This window comes from Ranitomeya variabilis, chromosome 4, assembly GCF_051348905.1.
Source record: "Ranitomeya variabilis isolate aRanVar5 chromosome 4, aRanVar5.hap1, whole genome shotgun sequence".
NCBI classification, from domain to species: Eukaryota; Metazoa; Chordata; class Amphibia; order Anura; family Dendrobatidae; genus Ranitomeya; species Ranitomeya variabilis.
In genome coordinates this window covers 224,903,420-224,929,956 of record NC_135235.1, presented here as the reverse complement: position 1 = coordinate 224,929,956, position 26,537 = coordinate 224,903,420, and the positions used below count along the sequence as shown (strand labels likewise).

The following is a 26,537-nucleotide window of genomic DNA, read 5'->3' as shown; positions in this document are numbered from 1 at the left end:
CAAACAGTATATAGCAGCCACAGGCACACAGGCGACATAGTATATCACACAGCCCGCGTAGTATATAACACTGCCCACATAATATATAGCACAGCCCACGCAGTATATAACACAGCCCACGCAGTACAAAACACAGCCCACATAGTATATAACACTGCCCACGCAGTACAAAACACAGCCCACATAGTATATAACACAGCTCATGCAATACAAAACACAGCCCACATAGTATATAACACTGGCCACGCAGTACAAAACACAGCCCACATAGTATATAACACAGCCCACGCAGTATTTAGCAGTGTGGGCACCATATCCCTTTTAAAAAAAATTATTAAAATAAAAAATAGCTATATACTCACCCGCCGGGATCCAGCGAAGCTCTGGCTATGCACGCGCGGCTGCCGCCATCTTCCGTTCCCAGGATGCATTGCGAAATTACCCAGATGACTTAGCGGTCTTGCGAGACCGCTAAGTCTTCTGGGTAATTTCGCAATGCATCTCTGGGAACGGAAGATGGCGGCAGGCACGAACGCATCGTCCGACGACGGAGGGTGAGAATAGCCGTTTTTTTGTTTTTTTATTATTTTTAACATTAGATCTTTTTACTATTGATGCTGCATAGGCAGTATCAATAGTAAAAAGTTGGGGACACACAGGGTTAATCGCAGCGGTAACGGAGTGCGTTACCCGCGGCATAACGCGGTCCGTTACTGCTGGCATTAACCCTGTGTGAGCGGTGACCAGAGGGGAGTATGGAGCGTGCACCGGGCACTGACTGCAGGGGAGTAGGGAGGGACTAATCGGACTGTGCCCATCACTGATTGGTCGTGGCAGCCATGACAGGCAGCTGGCGAGACCAATCAGCGACACGGGATTTCCGTGACGGAAGTTGCCGACAGAAAGACGGAAGTACCCCTTAGACAGTCACACGTCTGGACCCCGAGAGCGTCATAAGCTATGTTGTGAGGTGAAATTTTAACCCCGTGCTTTCCAATTCACCAAACAATTTTGCCCCTATCTACATAATGGGGAAAAAGTGAAAGGAAAAGTGTTGGAGGCGTCGCAGCTACAGGCACAAAATTTTGCACAGTCACATGTCTGGACCCCGAGAGCGTCAAAGCTATGTTGTGAGGTGAAATTTTAACCCCGCGCTTTCCAATTCACTAAACAATTTTGCCCCTATCTACATAATGGGGAAAAAATTAAAGGAAAAGTGTTGGAGGCAAATTAACAGCTGCCAGATGTGAACAAGGGGGACTTAAAGAATGAGAGCGATGGCGCCAAAGAGTATATACTGTACAGTTGCTAAGGTGGGGCCCCGACATGGGATAATCACCACACCACCACGGGGATATGAACACACACACACAAAATGCGCCACACACTATCACGTGCTCGAACACATATACCACCCTCAGCGCACATTTCACCACACATACACCAACCTCGCCACATAAAAGTCGAAACACAAAAGTCGCCGCTGAAAACTCGCCACGCGCAAATCTCTCCACATGCAAAACTCGCCACACGTGCAAAACTCGCCACATGGAAAACTCGCCACACGCAAAACTTGCACACGCGGAAAAATTGCCACATGCACAAAAGTTGCAACACATGCAAAAGTTGCCTCACACAAAACTTGCACATACTCAAAAGGCACCACACATAAAACTCGCCACGCGCAAATCTCTCCACATGCAAAACTCGCCACACGTGCAAAACTCACCTCATGGAAAACTCGCCACACGCAAAACTTACACACGCGGAAAAATTGCCACATGCACAAAAGTTGCAACACATGCAAAAGTTGCCTCACACAAAACTTGCACATACTCAAAAGGCACCACACATAAAACTCGCCACGCGCAAAACTCGCCATGCGCAAAACTTGCTGCACACAACTTGCTACACTAACCTGTCACATGCAACTCGACACACAAAACGTTGCTACACGCATGTCGCCACACAAAACTCATCTCACAAAAGTCGCTACATGCATGTCGCCACACGCAACTCAACACACACAACTTGACACACGAAACTCGCCCTAAAACACACACAAGTCTGGTATTATCCTTCAAAAATAAAAATCTGTTTAATAAGCAGACAAACTACAAGAGCAACAAATGTACCATATAGGAATCTGGCAGCTGTCAGTCACATGACCTTTCTATTATGTGTATGTGTGAGCTAATATATACTGCCAGGGGGGAGGGCTTCCTGTTGGCTGGGGATTTATCAGGCTGCCAATTTAGCTTACAAATACTGAGGTAAAAATACTGACCAAATAACGTGTGAACGAGGTCTAATACAGGAGATGACATACAGATATATACTATATACAGGAGGAGATGACACACAGGTATATACTATATAGAGGAGGAGATGACATACAGGTACATACTACATACAGCAGGAGATGACATACAGGTATATACTATATACAGGAGGAGATTACCTACAGGTATATAGTATATACAGGAGGAAATGACATACAGGTATATGCTATGTATAGGAGGAGATGACATACAGGTATATACTATATACAGGAGAAGATGACACACAGATATATACTATATATAGGTGAGATGACACACAGGTATATACTATATACAGGAGGAGATTACATACAGGTATATACTATATATAGGAGGAGATGACATACAGGTATATACTATATACAGGGGACATGACACACAGCAGGTATATAGTATATACAGGGGAAATGACATACAGGTATATACTATATACAGGAGATGACATACAGGTGTATACTATATATAAGGGAGATGACAAACATGTATATACTGAGGTGAAAATGAGAGGTGTGAGGTGAAAATGAAAAGGTGTGAGTGCAACATGAGAGGAGTGAGGGAAAATAGTGGAGTGATCGGAAAATGACAGATGTGAGGTCGAAATGACAAGTGTTAGGGGGGAATGAGAGGAGTGAGGGGGAAAATAAGAGGAGTGAGGGGGGAAATGAGAGGTGTGAGGGAGAAAATGAGAGATGTGAGGGGGAAAATGAAAGATGTGATGGGGAAAATGAGAGGCGTGATGGGAAAATAAGAGAAGTGAGGTGCTATAACTAACCACTAGGGTTGAGCGACTTTTGCTTTTTTAGAGTCGAGTTGGGTTTTGTGAAACCCGACCTTCTCGAAAGTCGGATCGCGTGAAATCGGCCGATTGTACTGTAAAGTCGGGCCCCGGACCGGAACCCGAAACCCAATGCAAGTCAATGTGGATATTTTTTTTTTTTTCTCTCTCTCTCTCCTCTCTCTCCTCTCTCCCCTCCGTGCAAAGCATATGTTGTGTTTGACTGCGGAAATCACTGCAGCCCAAACGGTAATATGGCTCTATGACGCCGCAGAAACCAGGCGACTTTTGAAAATGAACGATCCGTTTCGCTCAACCCTACTAACCACAGATATTTACTATGCCCAGGCAACGCCGGGCTCTTCAGCTAGTTATATATATAGATTGTAAAAAAACACAAAAGTTCAAATCACCACTTTTTGCCCTATTAAATATAAAACAATATAAAATAAAATAATAATTCACATATTTGGTAACGCTGCGTTCAGAAATATCCGATCTATAAAAGTATAAAATAAATTAATCTGATCAGTAAACGACGTAACGAGAAAGAAATCAAAGCACCAGAATTACATTTTTTTGGTCGTCGCAATATTGCAATAAAATGCAATAAAGGGCAATCAAAACATTGTATCTACCCAAAAATGGTATCAATAAAAAAGTCAGCTCAGGGCACAAAAAAATAAGCCATCACACAGCCCCAGATCCCGAAAATGAGAACGTGACGAGTCTCAAAAAGTAGGGACAAAAGTGAAAAAAAAATTGACAAATTTCTAAAACAATATTTTCACCAGTTAAATAAACAGACAAAAACTGTACATGTTTGGTATCTTCGCGCTCATACTGACCTGGAGAATCATACTGGCAGGTCAGTTTTACCATATAATTGACATGGTAGATAAAAAGCCCCAAAAAACATTGTGGAATTGCACTTTTTTTGCAATTTCACCACAATTGCAATTTTATTCCTGTTTTCCAGTACATGATATGGTCAAATAAATGGTGTCGTTCAAAAGTCCAACTCGTCCCGCAAAAAACAAGCCCTCATACGGTCATGGGGACAGAAAAATGAAAAAGTGATGGCTCTGGGAAGAAGAGGAGGAAAAAAGAAAAATGGAAAATGACACGGGGGCCTCTGAGTGTGCGGACATCACCCTGGTCACCATCGGACCCCCGTTCCTCACACGACTCACCTGCTGGCAGCCACGGCACCAGGAGCAGGATCCGGATGGTGATCGGCGTCTGATCCATGATGCTAAATATTCTGCAAATGATCCATCAGCGGAAAAAATAAATTTAAGGGGGAGGTGGGTGGACTACCATCGCGAACAACGTCTACTGTGGTCTGCAACCTGCAGCTCTGTTCTGCTGACGCCGCCATTATCAGACCAAGACCCAATTTCCAAGACACCACAGGAGCTGAAGATTTATGTCAGGTTCTTACACAACCAAAAGCCTGACGGGAAATGCAGACGGTAAATGGTTAATAAGCTTTTTGCACTTGTGGCTTTGTGCACTGCGGCTCACCTGAAGAAGCAAAGTATGGGGGGCTGGAAAAGCATTCAGAATCAGGGAGGTGGTTTTTTTTTCATAAGATACCAATAGACAAACTGGCGTCAGTTATGCAGTGACCTTGGCGAGATCCCAGCTAGCACCATGAGAAAAAGTCTCACCTCTCCACAGGTGAGGGATATTGTTGTTTTTGTATTTTAGTTTTATTACAGGAGACGAGGGCTTCGCTGCAATTAGGCGTTTGGTGAGTATAACTGTGTGCTATTTTTAAATAAAAAAGTAAAACTGTGTTTAGTCTTATTCCTAATAAAGGACTTTATTCTGGCCGTGTCTTTATTTACCATGTAACTATAGGATTAGTAATGGATGGGTGTCTTATAGACCCCTCTCCATTAGTAATCCGTGGGCTTGATGTCACCTGACAATACAAAGGTGACAGTAACCCCTCAAATATAAACCCCACTTGCCACCGGAAGAGCCGGGCAAAGCACCAGAATTGGCGCATCTAATAGATGTGCCTTTTCTGGGCAGCTGCGGACTGCTATTTATTGGCTGGTGGGGAGACAATATTCATAGCCATATCAATATCCATTCTCAATACCAGTCCCCAGCTGTCTGCTTTAGCTTGGCTGGTTGTCAAATAATGAAAGGGTACCCAATGCCATTTTTTTGTAATTATTTATTTACAGCGCACGAGCCAGTTAGTGAATACCCCCATCAGCCGCTCCTGCTCTCACTGTTATTAGCAGCAGCAGCTGATGGGAGCAGTAGTCCCATTGAGTCACCCGCCAGGGCCGTGGGGTACTCGGTACCGGGTCCAGTACTTAAGGGGATGTCACGGTGGCTGCAACCCGATCCGTGGCTCTGGGGAAAGGTCTTTAAAGGGGATTTGAAATAAAGTTTGTGTTCGTAACGCCACCTGTGGTATTCGGTCAGAGGTGACCGACGCTGCTTTAAGGGGTCCTCTGGGGTGATGTTATGGCAGCTATGATGGTATAACTTCCCACAGGTGAGGTATATCCCCAGGGCTCCCGGTGTGTAGATGGAAGATGGTGAATGGTGCAGTAAAGAACGAGAACACAGTTGTGCAGTCTCTTTACCTGGTTTACTGATGGTAGCAGGCAGCTACAGTCCAGGGCACCAGATCACAGGTACAGGCAGGGTCCAGACGGCTTGGAAGCGAATTCAGAGTCCCCTTTATCAGGTGGAGTTAGAAGCCTTCCTCTAGCGCAGTGGTGTTGTAGTCCCTTACTGCCTATTGCTTCAGATAAGGTCCTCACAGTTCTTCTCTCTGTCCCCCATATAGGTTAGGACACAAACCCCATATGACTGGTGACTCAAGCCTTTTTACACGGTCTCTATCATGACCGGGGCTCTATGTGTCACTGTGTCTCCTGGGTGTTAGGGCAGAGAGGTGATTTATAATCCAGCTGTCCTGCCGGTTTCTGCTGTGCCTCCTAGAGTCCGACACAACCTCGGTCTTCCGGCTACCGGTTTCTGCGCTTGGCCAGGGAGGTAGCCCAACGCTGCTATGCTCCCCTGGTGTCTCTCTCCTGTGCTTCGCTCTCCTGCACGCTCACTAACACTGTTCTTTCCCAATTCTCTTTCCCCAGGAGCTGCTGCACCTCTGGCTGCACGGCCCCTTCAGTCCTTCCAAAACTCACTGTCTGACTGCTCTCTTCTCTGTCCTCCTGACAGACTACTCACTCACTTCCCTTCCAGCCAGACTATATATCTAGGGGAGCTCCCCTGAAAACCGGGTTCAGAGCTCCCCCTTCTGGCCTGGAGTACGAACATGTGTGCTTTGTATTTACCTGATAAAAGAGATCCTTCCTCGCTTCCAAGCGTAACATCTCTCTCCCCGTGAGGAAAGCAACGCCACTGTGACAACCAGGACCCTGGGGTGTCACACCATCAGCTGACACCAGTGACTGGAGGTAAACTTTATACCTCCCATCACAGCTGCGGACTGTCATTTGACAGCATGGGAACCGTGGCTGTCTGACCGGCGGTGAATTTACTGCCGATCAGAAGCGACATTTACCACGGTGAAGTCCATGTACGGTGTCAATGCCGGAACAGTAGGCGCTTGGGGCAGACCCCGAACTTTTTGGGGGCCGTTTTGGTCAAACATGAATATTCATGAGGTGAGATGTCCATTGAACTTATCTCCACCCACTTATAAGGGGGTCACATGACCCATTTGTCTGCTTATTGGCTGAAGATGTGTTACCATACTAATATGTTGCTTGGTTTCTGGCCCCGCCCCTTCCACAACTGACAGGATCGTTTCCATGGAGTCAGAAGGCGGAGTTACTTTCTTCTGGGCCCCAGCTTGGTATTTTGGGGGTCCCTGTAATCTTTGTGCCTGTAACCAGAGGCTGAGACATTACGCAGCTAAAGCCGACCCCAAATCTCAGCCCCCAGGACCCCAGTAAGTACAGGGAGGGGGCGGGGACAGTTGGATTTGGGGATTAAAGGGGCGGAGTTAAAATAACTGTCAGCCAGAAGGCGGGAATCGGAAATCGGCAACATTTGGAGGTTTTTTTTTTTGTTTTTTCAACTAAAATATATTAAAAAATACACAAGTTTGGCATCGCCGTAATCGTACCGACATGGAGAATTACGTTTTCCCATCACAATTACCGCAGGATGAATGCCACGAAAAGAAAATCAGAAAAACTGTGGTATAATCGTGTTTTCTCACCATTTCACCGTACTACATTTCACCGCACACTATGTGGTAAAATAAATGTCGTCGTTCAGAATTAATTTCCTTATTTTTATTTCTTTTAAATCATGAACAATAAAAAAAAGCAAATAAAAAGATCAGGCACTAGGACCCGGCAGAGAGCAGTCCCTGCGCCGCTCACCCACAGCCATCACGTGGTAATGTCATGTCACATGACGCTGTGCTGACAGCTTCAAGCCCCGCCCCTGCCCATAAAAGCTGGTCTGGGCGGAGCCAATATGTTCTTTGTTCAAACTCGTGCGCGCCCCCGCCTAGTTGGCGCTGCACGTGGACGCGCCTCAGTCGATTTTCTTCTTTTTATTCACAGACTTTATTTTTAACCAGTCGACCACTGCTAATAAATACGCTACGCTGAAAACGTAAAATGTGCATCCGTCATTGAAAGTAGAGAAAACAATCTTTCAGCGTCTTTTCTGTTTTGCTGCTGCGCATCACAGAATAAGAACCGCAGGATAAAATACCGCAGTCTACAACTCACTGTTCTCTACACATCAAATGGCACACGCCCGACCACTGCTAAATATCAGTAAAACGGAAAGAGAAACACAGTATTTTCGGTAATCTCGCCCGCCCGCCTCTGTGTCTGCACTATAGTGCACGCTGAATGTCCTAGAACTTGGCGGTGTTTGCGTGTGTTGGGCCCGCCCGCTCTGATTTCACTGTCTAGAGCTGAGAGTCGCTTTGTGTTTGTCGGGCCCGCCCGCGGTTGAGGCGCAGCTTGTTGTGTGCGGGGCCCGCCCGCTCGTGTTTCTGCCCTCCCGCTCCTGTGTGCTGCGGCTGAGGGACCCGCCCGCTGCTGCTTCCCGTGTGCGCGTCGCTCCCGGCTGCTGCTGTCGGTGCCGGTGTGAGCTGGGCCGCAGCCTGATCTCCCCGCCTCCCTTCTCCTCACGTGTCCCGGCGGCAGTGCAGGAGAGGCAAGGAAGGGAGCTCCTCACATGACCCGTGTGTTTGTCCCCGTGATCAGATCCGTCGGGCCTCCCGCCTCCTCCTCCCCGGGCCGCCCCGGGCCCCGGCCCCGCACAGCCTGACCCCGGGGGGGCCCTCTCCCTGCCCGAGCCCCGACACATGGACATGCTGGATCAGGGCCTCGACTCCTCCGCTGCCGCCAGGTGAGAAATCCAGTCCCAGGCTGCGGCCTACACCCGGAGGCCGAGGGTGGGGGAGGAGGCGCGCTGACATCTGTGAGTACTGAGCCCACCCGACACCCCTAACTGCAGAGCCCCCGGACTACTGACACCTCTGACTGCAGAGCCCCCCGGCTCCTGACACCCCTGACTGCAGAGCCCCCCGGCTCCTGACACCCCTGACTGCAGAGCCCCCCGGCTCCTGACACCCCTGACTGCAGAGCCCCCCGGCTCCTGACACCCCTGACTGCAGAGCCCCCCGGCTCCTGACACCCCTGACTGCAGAGCCCCCCGGCTCCTGACACCCCTGACTGCAGAGCCCCCCGGCTCCTGACACCCCTGACTGCAGAGCCCCCCGGCTCCTGACACCCCTGACTGCAGAGCCCCCCGGCTCCTGACACCCCTGACTGCAGAGCCCCCCGGCTCCTGACACCCCTGACTGCAGAGCCCCCCGGCTCCTGACACCCCTGACTGCAGAGCCCCCCGGCTCCTGACACCCCTGACTGCAGAGCCCCCCGGCTCCTGACACCCCTGACTGCAGAGCCCCCCGGCTCCTGACACCCCTGACTGCAGAGCCCCCCGGCTCCTGACACCCCTGACTGCAGAGCCCCCCGGCTCCTGACACCCCTGACTGCAGAGCCCCCCGGCTCCTGACACCCCTGACTGCAGAGCCCCCCGGCTCCTGACACCCCTGACTGCAGAGCCCCCCGGCTCCTGACACCCCTGACTGCAGAGCCCCCCGGCTCCTGACACCCCTGACTGCAGAGCCCCCCGGCTCCTGACACCCCTGACTGCAGAGCCCCCCGGCTCCTGACACCCCTGACTGCAGAGCCCCCCCCCCCCCCCCGACTTGACACCTCTGATTGCGGAGCCCCCCGATCTCCATCTAGCGACTGTGTATGTATTAATGTGCGGTCCCCTGCTGTATCATCTCTTCCCCTGTATATAGTTCCCTGTATATAATATATACCCCCCCCCCGCACCCATCCCCTGTATAGAATATATACCCCCGCCCCCATTCCCTGTATATAATATATACCTCTCTGCACCCATCCCCTGCATATAATATATACCCCTCTGCGCCCATCCCCTGCATATAATATATACCCCTCTGCGCCCATCCCCTGCATATAATATATACCCCCTGCGCCCATCCCCTACAATAATATATACCCCCCTGCACCCATCCTTTGCTTATAATATATACCCCCCTGCACCCATCTCCTGTATATAATATATACCCCCTGCATATAGTATATACCCCGTGCCCATCCCCTTCATATAATATATATACCCCCTGTGCCCATCCCCCTGCATATAATATATACCCCCTACGCCCATCCCCTGTATATAATATATACCCCCTGCACCCATCCCCTGTATATAATATATACCCCCTGCACCCATCCCCTGCATATAATATATACCCCCTGCACCCATTCCCTGCATATAATATATAACCCCTGCACCCATCCCCTGCATATAATATATAACCCCTGCACCCATCCCCTGAATATAATATATACCCCCTGCACCCATCCCCTGAATATAATATATACCCCCTGCACCCATCCCCTGAATATAATATATACCCCGTGCACCCATCCCCTGTATATAATATATACCCCCTGCGCCCATCCCCTGTATATAATATATACCCCCCACGCCAATGCATGTACTACGATTCCAGTACCAATGTATATGGGGCGAATGCTCTTCCATCTTACATAATGGGATAGGTTGTGCCGGTGCTGACTGGCTAGGACACGGCCTTGGAAAAGAGAACATTTCTGAAATCCTCCAGAATACTGGAGGTCCAGAATTAAAGGGTCGCCCCGGCATGGCTCGGTTCTGCACCGGATGTAGTCCCATCGACATGGCCGACCGTGACCTGCGCTCGGCTGCAAACTATTCTCCCAAGAGTTGTGCTGATCCGCCGGACGTGTGAGCCGAGCCGTGTGCTCCTCACACTTGTCTTAATTCTCACCACTTGTGAAAGTGTTAATCCGCTGCCTGAAGCCGATTATAATGCAAGAAGGGCGTCGCTTATAATAGGAAGCCGCCAGCGGGCACAGCCGAGGAGTGAGACCACTGCAAAGTCTGCGGATGATGGGAGTACAGGGGTCTAGGGGGACCCCCATCTGTCTGCCAAGGGTCCAGTAATAAATGTTGGAAAAGCATAAATGGCTCCGTACTGTTCTGCCAATAGCTTGTTACAATGTGTCAGTAAAGATAAAGACCTCACAATAGAGAAATGTAACAAAGGAAAGTCTGACAGCCTTCTGCTTGTGTTAGTTCTTCTCTATTTGCTTCCACTCAGAGGCAGTAAAGCTGTCCCTCTAGGTGATCCGAAGAAGCCCCCTCCGCAAGGGACAGGGATACCACTCCAGGTGATCTGCAGAAGCGTCCTCCGCAAGGGACAGGGATACCCCTCCGGGTGATCTGTAGAAGCCCCCTCCGCAAGGGACAGAGATACCCCTCCGGGTGATCTGCAGAAGCCTCCTCCGCAAGGAACGGGGATACCCCTCCGGGTGATCTGTAGAAGCCCCCTCCGCAAGGGACAGAGATACCCCTCCGGGTGATCTGCAGACGCCTCCTCCGCAAGGAACGGGGATACCCCTCCGGGTGATCTGCAGAAGCCCCCTCTGCAAGGGACTGGGATACCCCTCCGGGTGATCTGCAGAAGCCCCCTCCGCAAGGGACTGGGATACCCCTCCGGGTGATCTGCAGAAGCCCCCTCCGCAAGGGACTGGGATACCCCTCCGGGTGATCTGCAGAAGCCCCCTCCGCAAGGGACTGGGATACCCCTCCGGGTGATCTGCAGAAGCCCCCTCCGCAAGGGACAGGGATACCCCTCCGGGTGATCTGCAGAAGCCCCCTCCGCAAGGGACAGGGATACCCCTCCGGGTGCGGCGCGGTTGGACGGCGGTTTTCTTCTCGGGGCATGTGAGCCTGCGCACTGGCAGAGGAGCGAGGAGCCGCCGTGACAGGACGCAGGGCTTCTCCCTGGAGCTGAGTCATGGGATGATGTTTCACAACAAGACGGAGCGGCCAAAATATAGATATATTTTTTTTTGTAAACAACGCCCTCCGTTCTGTTATATTCGGGGAGAGGACACCCTCCATAATCAGAGGGAGCTGAGCGTGCCCCTGTGAGACCACCACTCCCAGCAGATGTAGACGCCCCAATATGTCACATTGTCTGGGTCTAACATAGTTGGCCAAATGGGAGCGAGGGTCCTGCCCGTAATCACGGGGGTGTCAGCACTCTCTAATTCGGGTTATCTGGTGCTGTCCTGCGCTGCGGCTCCGTTGCAGCATTTCGCTTTGATTTTCAGATAACTGCACATCATTCGGATCCTCACGTTAAATTTTCTTTTACAGTCACGACAAAGGACAGGAAGCGGACGAAGTGGTAGAGTTACAGGACGGTAAGTGCCCGACCGCCCGTCAGGTTATTTTCCCAGCAGAAACCTGAATCTATTATGTAAATAGTGCTATTTAGACCTGATGAGGCTGTTGTACTTACCTTGAAAATCAGTGCCCTGTTATGAAAATCGGCATATCATCTTTTTTTTAGCTGCTAAAAGTCCAGATAAACAAAAGGAAATGCTCAGTTTCATATCGGCTGTTCTGACACTGATCTTCAAAGTAAGTACACCAGTTTCCTCAGGTCTTCGATATCTGTATAATCGTGTATGATGCCTGTTTTGTGAAATCTGGCCACAGATCCTCTTTTAATTGGTTACATCAAAACGCAAATGATGTTCCTTACATTGTAACGAACACCTGCTGTCATCGGTATGTTTCCTGCAGATGACACAAGTGCCGACGAGCACACGGCGGTGGCCATTGCGGCGGTCCAGCAGGCGGCCTTCTCTGATGGGCACAACATCCAGTACCAGTTCCGCACAGAGAACAATGGAGGACAGGTACCGGTCCCAGCGACGCCTCTCTGCGCGGAGCGCAGCCTGTCCTGCACCGACGGAGCATGACGTGTCCTCTCTGTGTTCTCAGGTGACGTACAGAGTAGTCCAGGTGACAGACGGTCAGCTGGACGGACAGGGGGACACGACCGGAGCCGTGAGCGTTGTGTCAACCGCGGCCTTTGCTGGCGCCCAACAGGCTGTGGCCCAGGTGAGCGATGGAGATAAAAAGGACAGTGAGTGCAGCTCTGGAGTATAATGCAGGATATTACACAGGGTCAGTAATGTAATGTATGTACACAGTGACTGCACCAGCAGAATAGTGAGTGCAGCTCTGGGGTATAATACAGGATGTAACTTGGGATCAGTAATGTACACTGTGTTCCAAATTATTATGCAAATAATATTTCCTCCTATTTTCTCTAAATTACCTATCTGAATTGCAGTCATTGTTATTTTCCAGTCATCTACTATTCTAGTATAATTGCAATGTTTTGGAACAAACTGCCTATGAAAACAGTATCTTTTTAAAAAAAAAAAAAACACTCAGAATGCATGTTCCAAATTATTATGCACAGCAGAGTTTTCAACCTTTTTTTTTATTTTGAACAAAAAATGGTCAATTGTGAAGTTATAAGCATTATCAGCTTATTACAAAATGAAATCAAACAGTTTTCAAGTGAAAACTTTATTCTAGGTGATGTTACATTTGCACATAGGACCCCTTGTTATAAAGAAGCTTCAGAACTCTCTCGTCCATTGAATTTGTCAGTTTTTGGATGGTTTCTGCTTCAATTGTTTTGCATGTGGACAGAATACCCTCCCAGAGCTGTTGCTTAGATGTGAACTGCCTCCCGCCATCATAGACACTCCTTTTGATGATGCTCCAGAGGTTCTCAATGGGGTTGAGGTCAGGGGAAGATGGTGGCCACACCATAAGTTTGTCCTCTTTTATGCCCATAGCAGCCAGAGATGCAGATGTGTTTTCTGCAGCATGAGACGGTGCATTATCATGCATGAAAATGATCTTGCTGCGGAAATCACGGTTCTTCCTCTTGAACCATGGCAGGAAGTGTTGTTTTTAGAAACTCCACATAGATTATGGAGTTCATCTTTACCCCTTCAGGGATCATAAAGGGGCCGACAATCTCTCTCCCCATCATTCCAGCCCAAAACATTACTCCACCTCCTCCTTGTTGGCGCCTTAGCCGTGTTTTCATGGGGTGTCCATCCTCCACTCCATCCATCTGGACCATCGAGCGTTGCACGGCACTCATCGGTGAACAAAACAGTTTGGAAGTCAGTCTTGTGTCGTTTAACGGCCCACTGGAGCCGTTTCTGCTTGTGTGCAGTGGATGGAGGTGGTCAACAGGATGGCTTACGCACCTCTGAAGGACCCTGCATCTTGTTGTTCTGGGGACGTTGGAGGCACCAGCAGCTTCAAAAACTTGTCTGCTGCTATGACCAGGCATTTTTGCAGCTGCTCTTTTAACCTTACGCAATTGCCTGTTGGAAAGAGTCCTCAATTTTTCCTTATCAGCACGCACACGTGTGTGCAGGGAATCAGCTACATACTTCTTGATTGTGTGATGATCACGATGAAGTGTCTCGGCAATGTTGATTGTAGTCATGCCTTGACCTAAATACTCCACAATTTGTTGCTTCTCAGCAGCCGACACATCCTTTTTCTTTCCCATTTTGGCAAAAAATGTAGGCTGCTTAATAATGTGGAACAGCCTTCTTAAGTAGTCTTGCCTTTATTTGGACACACCTGCCAAACTAATGTGCACAGGTATCTGCAATTGCTTTCAGTGAAATAAAGAGCCCTGTCACACATCACCATCAATGAGTTTAAATGACAAACAAAAAAATTCTATCCTTATCACTCCTAAACTCTATGTGCATAATAATTTGGAACACAGTGTATGTACACAGTGACTGCACCAACAGAATAGTGAGTGCAGCTCTGGGGTATAATACAGGAGGTAACTCAGGATCAGTAATGTAATGTATGTACACAGTGACTGCACCAGCAGACTAGTGAGTGCAGCTCTGGGGTATAATACAGGATGTAACTCAGGATCAGTAATGTAATGTATGTACACAGTGACTGCACCGGCAGAATAGTAAGTGCAGCTGTGGAGGATGTAACTCAGGATCAGCAATGTAATGTATGTGCACAGTGACTGCACCGGCAGAATAGTGAGTGCAGCTGTGGAGTATAATGCAGCACCTTATAGTTGGTGTGCTATAGTTTTATGCTTTCCATCGCTCCATAAGTCACAGTGTAATAGATAGTTTTCATATGTTCTGACTTTGGTCCCTGGTGTTGCAGGCGGTCATCCAGAACCCCTTCAGTAATGGCGGCAGTCCTTCTACAGACGCGGTCAGTGGCGAGGCTCGCTTTGCATACTTCCCCGCTTCCACTGTGGGCGACACAACGGCGGTGTCCGTTCAGACTACTGACCCTGCGCTGACACAAGCCGGTGGTAAGTGCCTTCCCCTTTATTCCCCTTCCTTTTATAATAGGTGGGGGTCAGAGATGGGAGATTCGATGCCAAGTCCTGCGGCCATTCAGCACCTCCGTTTTCTGTGAGCGCAAGGCATGAGCACACTGGGCTGGGGGGTTACTGATCGGGTGGGCTGCTGATCTCCTGTCACTTCTCACAGGGGACATACTGTAATACTCTGCCTCTTTCTATCCTCAGGACAGTTCTACGTCATGATGACCCCTCAAGATGTGATTCCTGCCGGTACACAGAGGACGATCGCTCCGCGCACGCACCCCTACTCTCCGTACGTATCAGGCCGCCACCTGCTGGACAATGACGTCAGTGCACGTCCTACAGCTCAGACCCCACTGATCACTGAATCTGCAGCACCCCAATATTTTGTGTAAACTGTACTCCCCCCTCCCCATAGGAAATGAATGCTGGCCATCTCCAGTGTATAGGTTAGGGGGCAGTGGGGGAAGATGGGGCTTTTACATTACATTTATTTCTAGTCTGTAACCATGGAGACACATAGCCCTTCATATGAGCTGTATACACAAAACGGTACTCCACCTCTATATACACATACATATATACGTGTATACGTTAAATATATATATATATATATATATATATATATATATACATATATATATGTGTATATATATATATATATATATATATATATATATATATATATATATATATATATAATCCTCAGTTAGACTTTTTGCTTCTTTCACTATCTAGAAAAATGGACGGAAACCGAACTCCTCGGGACGAGCGGCGCCGAGCACAACACAACGAAGGTACGCGGGCGGCTCCGCAGACTCTGTCCCGTCACTTATTGTATTTGCATTTCCAATATTTTTCCCCTTTTTTCCTTGCAGTGGAGAGAAGAAGAAGAGACAAGATTAACAACTGGATCGTCCAGCTATCGAAAATCATTCCAGACTGCAACACGGAGAGCAGCAAAACCGGAGCAGTAAGAGCCGCACATTCACCGTCCTCTGCTACCATTATGGATTAAAGGGGCAAATCCCCCCCCCCCCCAGGGTCTGACCTGTGGGACCACCACAACCAGTCCTAAGAATTAGGAGCCGCAGTGACAATTAAGAGCTGCAGTTTCTTCACTGATTTATCTTGCATATCTGGGTATGAAGGGGGCAGGAGTGCTGGGTCGGTGTCCCTCACCCTCTGGGGGTCGGCAGCCCCTCGCTCTCTGGGGGGTCGGCGTCCCTTGCTCTCTGGGGGTCGGCAGCCCTTCGCCTTCTGGGGGTCTGTGCTTCTCGCTTTCTGGGGGTCGGCATCCCCTCGTCTAGTCAGTAATGGCTGCTTAGAGGGGTTCTCCAGGCAGAAGTGATCTCTGCTTAGAGCCGGGCTGGGGGTGATGGTGAATGACAGTTAATCAAACAAAGCTGATTGTGACACTCATGCTATGACAACCCTCATTATATTCAGATTTCCCGTTTTGCCTCTAGGGTGTAATAGATCCCTTGTTTTCCGGTTCACAGCAGAGTAAAGGCGGGATCCTGTCCAAAGCCTGCGACTACATCCGCGAGCTGCGGCAGACCAACCAGCGCATGCAGGAGACCTTCAAGGAAGCCGAGCGGCTGCAGATGGACAACGAGATGCTGCGCCAGCAGGTCTGTCCTACTCTGGCCTCCTAGATCTGTTAACACCATTTTTAAGATGACAGCGGCAAAGGAAGCCACGTCCCCCGTTACTACCGACCTCAGCATCTAAGAGGTTAAACGAGCCGGATCGGCGCGGTTCCTGAGGGCACAGCGCCACACCCCACTCTGGCACGGCGCAGGAAGACTTGGCAGACGGATCTGCAATGTAAACGTCTCCGTCTTCTGTTTCCTTTCCAGATAGAAGAGCAGAAGAACGAGAACACCCTCCTGCGGGCGCAGCTGGCGCAGCACGGCATCGAGGTGGTGGAAGAGGCGCCGAGGCAGTAGGTCAGGGGGCGCCCGCGCTCCTCGTGTGAAAGCAGCGAGTCAAAAAAAAATGCTACGAGAAAAGAAAAAGAAACTTGTATATCAGCTTCCCCCCTCTCCCTTCGTTTTACCCTTTCTGCCCCGCGCACCTACCACCGCCCCACATCCCCCTGCCCCGAGACCTCAACTCCTCTTACAATAACCGTGTCAAAGATCTTTCTCCATCCTGGCGAACTGCGTGGCACAAAAAGCCGGCGGGCGAGGGGCTGACCAGAGAAGAACCCTTCTGCCCCGCCATCAACTTGGACCATGCTCACCTTGGAAAACGTCTTCACCGCCAGGGACTTGCATGGGGCTGACGGAAGGGCTGCCCACGCGGCGGCGGGTCTTATTACATTTGCATTGCTCTTTTTTTTTTTTTTTTATGATGAATCTATAAATATGAACATACGTAGACTTTTAGCAATGATGGTAGACTGAGTCCTTCGTTTTTTTGTTTTCCCTTTTAATCCCCTCTGTGGTAATTGTCTGCACTGGATTTACACGTTGCAGCATTAAACCGAACCCGGAGATTGGCACGTTGATATTCTATGCGCTCTTGGGAGGCGCCGTTCACACGTTACACAATTGTCTTCATTCTGCACTGGCTGGTTTTTGTTTGTTTTGTTTTTTTTACACCCTTCACATCCCGGCCTCTAGACGGCGATGGAGAGCTATGTACCAAGCTGTCCACCCTTCGTATCCTGGCCACTAGATGGCGACACAGCGCTATGTACCAAGCTGTCCGCCCTTCGTATCCTGGCCACTAGGTGGCGACACAGCTATGTACCGAGCAGCTTTTGGCATTCAATTTCACTTTACAGCACTGGTGTAAACAGTCACCGCTCACCTCCGGAGCTGCATTTATTATCTGACACATGATTTAGAAAGGCATGGCACATTTTAGGGCTGCCAGTTTGTCAGAGATTCTTATCTTTTTTTTTTTTTTTTGCTAAGATCCCACCTGAAAATAAACATTTTATGTATATATTTCCTGACCAGTCAGTTGTACAGAACTGCAGCCCGCCTCATTTATGTGCATAAGCCGGGGGGGGAGGGGGGCGCTGTGCAAGGAAAGTCTGCGGTGCACTGAAAGTATGTGCCACAGCGCTTCTGTGATCTGGAACGCACCACGTTTCGTTTTATGGTTGGTCACGTGACAACACCACGTCCAAGAAAAATATTCTTTTTATTGTACTTTACCTCCTGTCATTTTTGGTGACATCTCTACTATTAATAAAAAGAAAAATCCTAACGTCGCCCCCTGCTTCACCGCTGAGACCGATCACGTGTCTGATTCGCTACATCATATGGTGTTCACCAGGGAGAGCAGCAAAGAAAAATCCTGATGTCGCCCCCTGCCGCACTGCTGGGAATGATCACATGTCTGATCCGCTGCATCATATGGTGTCTTCCAGGGGAAGAAGCAAAGAAAAATCCTAACGTCGCCCTCTGCTTCACCGCTGAGACCGACCACATGTCTGATCCGCTGCATCATATGGTGACTACCAGGGGAAGAAGCAAAAATCCTAATGTCACCCGCTGCTTCACCGCTGACCCCAACCACATGTCTGATCCGCTGCATCATTTGGTGTCTACCAGGGGAAGAAGCAAAGAAAAATCCTAACGTCGCCCCCTGCTTCACCGCTGAGACCGACCACATGTCTGATCCGCTGCATCATATGGTGACTACCAGGGGAAGAAGCAAAGAAAAATCCTAACGTCGCCCGCTGCTTCACCACTGAGACCGATCACGTGTCTGATTCGCTGCATCATATGGTGTTCACCAGGGAGAGCAGCAAAGAAAAATCCTAATGTCGCCCCCTGCTTCACCGCTGAGACCGATCACGAGTCTGATTCGCTGCATCATATGGTGTTCACCAGGGAGAGCAGCAAAGAAAAATCCTAATGTTGCCCCCTGCTTCACCGTTGAGATCGATCACGTGTCTGATGCGCTGCATCATATGGTGTTTACCAGGGAGAGCAGCAAAGAAAAATCCTAATGTCGCCCCCCTGTCGCACTGCTGAGACCCATCCATGTTAGATCCGCTGCATCATATGGTGTCTACCAGGGGAAGAAGCAAAGAAAAATCATGGCGTAACCCCTGCTGCACTACTGAGACCGATCACATGTCTCGTCTGCTGAGTCATATCGTGTCCACCAGGGGGAGCAGCAAAGAAAAATCCTAACGTTGCCCCCTGCTGCACCGCTGAAATTCCCATAATCTGGCATCTGATCATCCAGAATCAAAAAGTAAGGTGGAGTTGACGAGATAATTTCGAATTTCTGGACTTTGATGCATATATATATATATAATTTTTTTTTAATGTAAGAATATCTGATAATTCGGCACCAGATTATAGGAATTTCACGCTTCTGCCCCATTTGCTGGATACAGTGAATGGGTTAACAGTCTGCAGCCGTCCGGCGCCGCTGTTGTATTTGCAATGTGTGAACTTGACCTCCGCGGCGACACCAGTCTGTCACAGAGGAGGGAACAACCACGGGGGTCTCGTGCTGTCACCCTAGTGCAGCCCCCGGTATGGTGTGGCAGGAGCAGTGACCCTGTGGCAGGAGCAGTGACCCTGTGTCACAGGACTCGGCCCCCGATGGTTCGGGCTCCTGTGGCGATGTGATCATTTCCTAGGTGGGGCCCTCTGGGTCGCAGCCCCCCCATCTGTAGTTTTCTCTGGACCGTGTTTTCTGGAGGCTTCAAGATGTGACCGCTGCAGCCAATCCAACCCCCTTTTTTTTTTGTTGGCTTAATTTCTGTTTGCTAATGCTAGAGCCGAAGTCACATCTCTACAGCCTCCAGAGCTGAAATCTCCCAAGGTTCCCAGCTGGTTCTGTTAGTCTCAAAGGGGTTAGTTTTACATCATGTTTTTGTACTTCTGGAGATGAGTCTGTCAACCAGCTTGCTGACTGTTTCCACTGACAGAAATGTGTAGAGACCTCCCGTCTCCCCGTGATCCCTACTTTATATCATACCTCCAGGGACTGGGACCCTCCAAGGCATAAACCAGAGGGTGAAATAAGTATTGAACACATCACCAATTTTCTAAGTAAATCTATTTCTAAAAGTGCTATTGACATGAAAATCTCACCAAATGTCAGTAACAACCCATCCAATCTACACAGGCAAATAAATCATCCATACATGTCCATAAATTATGTGTAATAATCAGAAATGACAGGCAAAGAGGTGTCTGATTACCAAGGTGCCATACAGGAAGCATCTTATGTGAGTTGTCTCAAGACCATTGCAACCTTATTGTTGCTAAACATACTGATGGCATTGGTTACAGAAGAATTTCTAAACTACTGAAAGTTCCAGTGAGGACTGTTGGGGCCATAATCTGTAAGTGGAAAGAACATTATTTCACCATATAAATGCCATGACCAGGTGCTTACTTCAAGACAGGAGTGAAAAAAAATTACCAGAAGAGTTGTCCACAGCCAAGTACCACCTGTGGAGAGCTACAGAAAGAGCTGGAATCTGCAGGTACAGTTGTTTCAAAGAAAACAGTAAGTAATGCATTCAACTCCCATGGTCTGTATGCACGCTCACCACGCAAGACTCCATTGTCTATATGCACGCTCACCATGCAAGACTCCATGGCCTGTATGCATGCTCACCACGCAAGACTCCATGGTCTGTATACACACTCACCATGCAAGACTCCATGGCCTGTATGCATGCTCACCACTCAAGACTCAATGGCCTGTATGCATGCTCCCCATGCAAGACTCCATGGCCTGTATGCATGCTCACCATGCAAGACTCCATGGCCTGTACGCACGCTAACCACGCAAAACTCCATGGCCTGTATGCATGCTCACCATGCAAGACTCCATGGTCTGTACGCACGCTCACCACGCAAGACTCCATGGCCTGTATGCACGCTCCCACGCAAGACTCCATGTCCTGTACGCACGCTCACCACACAAGACTCTGGCCTGTATGCACGCTCACCATGCAAAACTCCATGGCCTGTATATACGCTCCCACGCAAGACTCCATGGTCTGTATGCACGCTCACCATGCAAGACTCCATGGTCTGTATGCACGCTCACCACGCAAGACTCCATGGCCTGTATGCACGTTCACGCAAGACTCCATGGTCTATATGCACGCTCACCACGCAAGACTCCATGGTCTATATGCACGCTCACCAGGCAAGACTCCATGGTCTGTATGCACACTCCTACGCAAGACTCCATGGTCTATATGCACGCTCCCCAGGCAAGACTCCATGGTCTGTATGCACGCTCCTATGCAAGACTCCATGTCCTGTACGCACGCTCACCACACAAGACTGGCCTGTATGCACACTCCCACACAAGACTCCATGGCATATATGCATGCTCACCACGCAAGACTCCATGGTCTGTATGCACGCTCACCACGCAAGACTCCATGACCTGTTTGCACGCTCACCACGCAAGACTCCATGACCTGTTTGCACGCTCACCACTCAAGACTCCATGGCTTGTATGAACGCTCACCCGGCAAGACTCCATGGCCTGTATGCATGCTCACCAAACAAGATTCCATGCCCTGTATGCACGCTCACCATGCAAGACTCCATGGCCTGCATGCACGCTCCCACGCAAGACTCCATGGCCTGTATGCACGCTCACCACGCAAGACTCCATGGCCTGTATGCACGCTTACCAAGCAAGACTCCATGGCCTGTATGCACGCTCACCAGGCAAGACTCCATGGCCTGTATGCACGCTCAACACGCAAGACTCCATGTCCTGTATGCATGCTCCCACGCAAGACTCCATGTCCTGTACGCACGCTCACCAAGCAAGACTCCATGGCCTGTATGCACGCTCACCACGCAAAACTCCATTGCTAAACAAAAAGCATGTCTGGAGTTTGCACAACAATATTTAGACAAGCCTGTGAAATACTGGGATAATATACACTTTGGATGCCATAATACACACCATGTGTTAGGCACCGGGATTCTACGACTGCACGGGGTAGATCCCATGCCTTATCTGCCTCTTTGGTCTCCCATTCTAACACCATGTTTGGAGGTCAAAAGGCACTGCATGTCACCCCAAAAACACCATACCAACAGTGACGTTTGGAGGTGGGAACATTATGGTGTGGGGCTGTTTTTCAGCATACGGCACTGGCAAAATTCATGTAATTGAAGCAAGGATGGAACAAATGCACCAAGACATTCTTGATATAAATCTACTGCCATCTACCAGGATGATGAAGATGAAATGAGGGTGGCTATTTCAGCAAGACAATGATCCCAAACACACACGCCAAGGAAACTCTACATTGGTTTCAGGGAAAGAAAATGAAGCTGCTAGAATGGCCGAGCGATGACCTGAATCTAATAAAAAAAGTGTATGTAAGGAATTAAAGCTCAGAGATCATAGAAGAAACCAATGGAATCTTCAGGATGTGAAGAGCGTTTGTGTGGAAGAATGGGCCAAAATCACAGCTGAGCAATGCCTGCGACTAGTTTCTCCATACAGGAGAAGCTTCATCACCAACAAAGGCTTTTGTACCAAGTCTTAACTAACTTTCAGTAATGAGTTTGATACTTTTCCCTGTGTCATTTCTCATTATTTAACACAATTTCTGGACATCTACGGTGATTTCTTTGCCTGTGTGGATTGGACGGGTTGTTACTGACATCTGGTGACATGTTCAATCCTTATTTCTCCCGCTTTCTGTGACTGACATCATCGCCTCTTCATAACGCTCTGCTGTGTTAGACGTTGCGGGCGCTGCTGGCCCTTTAAGAAGAGGAGACGTCCAGATCCCCCATATTACGTCTTGTGTACATATTTTGGTGTATTTGCCGCTTTGGCAGGAGCATCCCGAGAACCGGTGTCGGACATTGCAGGTGTCTGCGTGTTCCTGACGCCCCCCAGGGCTGACGGTGCAACAGCTGATGTTGTGTCAACCGCATCCTCCACCTTCTGTCACCAGTGGCCGAGGTCAGCGCCGTGCCTGCCGCCTCTGGCGCCCCGGGGTCTGGGAGCAGCCGACGCTCAGGAGCCGGGTCCATGTGGACTTCAGCCCAGGACAGGGAGCAAGGGGGCGCCGAACCCTGGAGTATCGAACACAGCACCGCGTATCCGAGCAATGATGGGGCTGTAGTGCAGAGCGGCTCTCAGATATTAGATAGGATTAGATACACGGCTCAGCAGTCAGTATCACACAGGAGAGGATTAGATACACAGCTCAGCAGTCAGTATCACACAAGATAGGATTAGATACACAGCTCAGCAGTCAGTATCACACAGGAGAGGATTAGATACCCAGCTCATCAGACCGCATCACACAGGATAGGATTAGATACACGGCTCAGCAGACAGTATCACACACGAGAGGATTAGATACACAGCTCAGCAGTCAGTATCACACAAGATAGGATTAGATACACAGCTCAGCAGTCAGTATCACACAGGAGAGGATTAGATACACGGCTCAGCAGACAGTATCACACAGGATAGGAATAGATACCCAGCTCATCAGACCGCATCACACAGGATAGGATTAGATACACGGCTCAGCAGACAGTATCACACAGGATAGGATTAGATACACGGCTCAGCAGTATCACACAGGATAGGATTAGATACACAGCTCAGCAGACAGTATCACACAGGATAGGATTAGATACACGGCTCAGCAGTCAGTATCACACAGGATAGGATTAGATACACGGCTCAGCAGTATCACACAGGATAGGATTAGATACACAGCTCAGCATACAGTATCACACAGGATAGGATTAGATACACAGCTCAGCAGTATGACACAGGATAGGATTAGATACACAGCTCAGCAGTATCACACAGGATAGGATTAGATGCACAGCTCAGCAGACAGTATCACAGGGGATGGGATTAGATACACAGCTCAGCAGACAGTATCACACAGGATAGGATTAGATACACGGCTCAGCAGTCAGTATCACACAGGATAGGATTAGATACACGGCTCAGCAGTATCACACAGGATAGGATTAGATACACAGCTCAGCAGACAGTATCACACAGGATAGGATTAGATACACAGCTCAGCAAACAGTATCACACAGGATAGGATTTGATACACAGCTCAGCAGTATCACACAGGATAGGATTAGATACACTGCTCAGCAGACAGTATCACACAGGATAGGATTAGATACACAGCTCAGCAGTATCACACAGGATAGGATTAGATACACGGCTCAGCAGACAGTATCACACAGGAGAGGCTTAGATACACGGCTGAGCAGACAGTATCACGCAGGATAGGATTAGATACACGGCTCAGCAGTCAGTATCACACAGGAGAGGATTAGATACACGGCTCAGCAGTCAGTATCACACAGGATAGGATTAGATACACGGCTCAGCAGTCAGTATCACACAGGAGAGGATTAGATACACGGCTCAGCAGTCAGTATCACACAGGCTAGGAAAAGATACACGGCTCAGCAGACAGCATCACACAGGAGAGGATTAGATACACGACTTAGCAGACAGTATCACAGCGGAGAGGATTAGATACACGGCTCAGCACACAGTATCACACAGGAGAGGATTAGATACACGACTTAGCAGACAGTATCACACAGGACAGGATTAGATACACAGCTCAGCAGTATGACACAGGATAGGATTAGATACACAGCTCAGCAGACAGTATCACACAGGATAGGATTAGATACACAGCTCAGCAGTATCACACAGGATAGGATTAGATACACTGCTCAGCAGACAGTATCACACAGGATAGGATTAGATGCACAGCTCAGCAGTATCACACAGGATAGGATTAGATACAAGGCTCAGCAGACAGTATCACACAGGAGAGGCTTAGATACACGGCTGAGCAGACAGTATCACACAGGAGAGGCTTAGATACACGGCTGAGCAGACAGTATCACACAGGATTGGATTAGATACACGGCTGAGCAGACAGTATCACACAGGAGAGGATTAGATACACGGCTCAGCAGACAGTATCACACAGGATAGGAATAGATACCCAGCTCATCAGACCGCATCACACAGGATAGGATTAGATACACAGCTCAGCAGTCAGTATCACACAAGATAGGATTAGATACACAGCTCAGCAGTCAGTATCACACAGGAGAGGATTAGATACCCAGCTCATCAGACCGCATCACACAGGATAGGATTAGATACACGGCTCAGCAGACAGTATCACACACGAGAGGATTAGATACACAGCTCAGCAGTCAGTATCACACAAGATAGGATTAGATACACAGCTCAGCAGTCAGTATCACACAGGAGAGGATTAGATACACGGCTCAGCAGACAGTATCACACAGGATAGGAATAGATACCCAGCTCATCAGACCGCATCACACAGGATAGGATTAGATACACGGCTCAGCAGACAGTATCACACAGGATAGGATTAGATACACGGCTCAGCAGTATCACACAGGATAGGATTAGATACACAGCTCAGCAGACAGTATCACACAGGATAGGATTAGATACACGGCTCAGCAGTCAGTATCACACAGGATAGGATTAGATACACGGCTCAGCAGTATCACACAGGATAGGATTAGATACACAGCTCAGCAGACAGTATCACACAGGATAGGATTAGATACACAGCTCAGCAGTATGACACAGGATAGGATTAGATACACAGCTCAGCAGTATCACACAGGATAGGATTAGATGCACAGCTCAGCAGACAGTATCACAGGGGATGGGATTAGATACACAGCTCAGCAGACAGTATCACACAGGATAGGATTAGATACACGGCTCAGCAGTCAGTATCACACAGGATAGGATTAGATACACGGCTCAGCAGTATCACACAGGATAGGATTAGATACACAGCTCAGCAGACAGTATCACACAGGATAGGATTAGATACACAGCTCAGCAAACAGTATCACACAGGATAGGATTTGATACACAGCTCAGCAGTATCACACAGGATAGGATTAGATACACTGCTCAGCAGACAGTATCACACAGGATAGGATTAGATACACAGCTCAGCAGTATCACACAGGATAGGATTAGATACACGGCTCAGCAGACAGTATCACACAGGAGAGGCTTAGATACACGGCTGAGCAGACAGTATCACGCAGGATAGGATTAGATACACGGCTCAGCAGTCAGTATCACACAGGAGAGGATTAGATACACGGCTCAGCAGTCAGTATCACACAGGATAGGATTAGATACACGGCTCAGCAGTCAGTATCACACAGGAGAGGATTAGATACACGGCTCAGCAGTCAGTATCACACAGGCTAGGAAAAGATACACGGCTCAGCAGACAGCATCACACAGGAGAGGATTAGATACACGACTTAGCAGACAGTATCACAGCGGAGAGGATTAGATACACGGCTCAGCACACAGTATCACACAGGAGAGGATTAGATACACGACTTAGTAGACAGTATCACACAGGACAGGATTAGATACACAGCTCAGCAGTATGACACAGGATAGGATTAGATACACAGCTCAGCAGACAGTATCACACAGGATAGGATTAGATACACAGCTCAGCAGTATCACATAGGATAGGATTAGATACACTGCTCAGCAGACAGTATCACACAGGATAGGATTAGATGCACAGCTCAGCAGTATCACACAGGATAGG

General features: G+C 48.9%; 1 protein-coding gene across 2 annotated transcripts; it reads left to right on the top strand.

The window, feature by feature from the left end:
• Positions 1-8,281: 8,281 nt before the first annotated feature.
• USF2 (upstream transcription factor 2, c-fos interacting) lies at positions 8,282-17,420 on the top strand. Of its 2 annotated transcripts, none has more exons than XM_077260082.1 (10): positions 8,282-8,469; positions 11,869-11,915; positions 12,301-12,416; positions 12,502-12,621; positions 14,746-14,899; positions 15,119-15,206; positions 15,653-15,711; positions 15,793-15,887; positions 16,417-16,548; positions 16,777-17,420. In XM_077260082.1, exons 1-10 carry the CDS (start codon positions 8,426-8,428, stop codon positions 16,864-16,866), a joined length of 945 nt encoding a protein of 314 aa, XP_077116197.1. In that variant the 5' UTR covers positions 8,282-8,425; the 3' UTR covers positions 16,867-17,420. The 2 variants fall into 2 exon arrangements, with proteins under 2 accessions (XP_077116197.1, XP_077116196.1); XM_077260081.1 differs by having other exon boundaries at positions 16,384-16,548.
• The last annotated feature ends 9,117 nt before the right edge of the window (positions 17,421-26,537 follow it).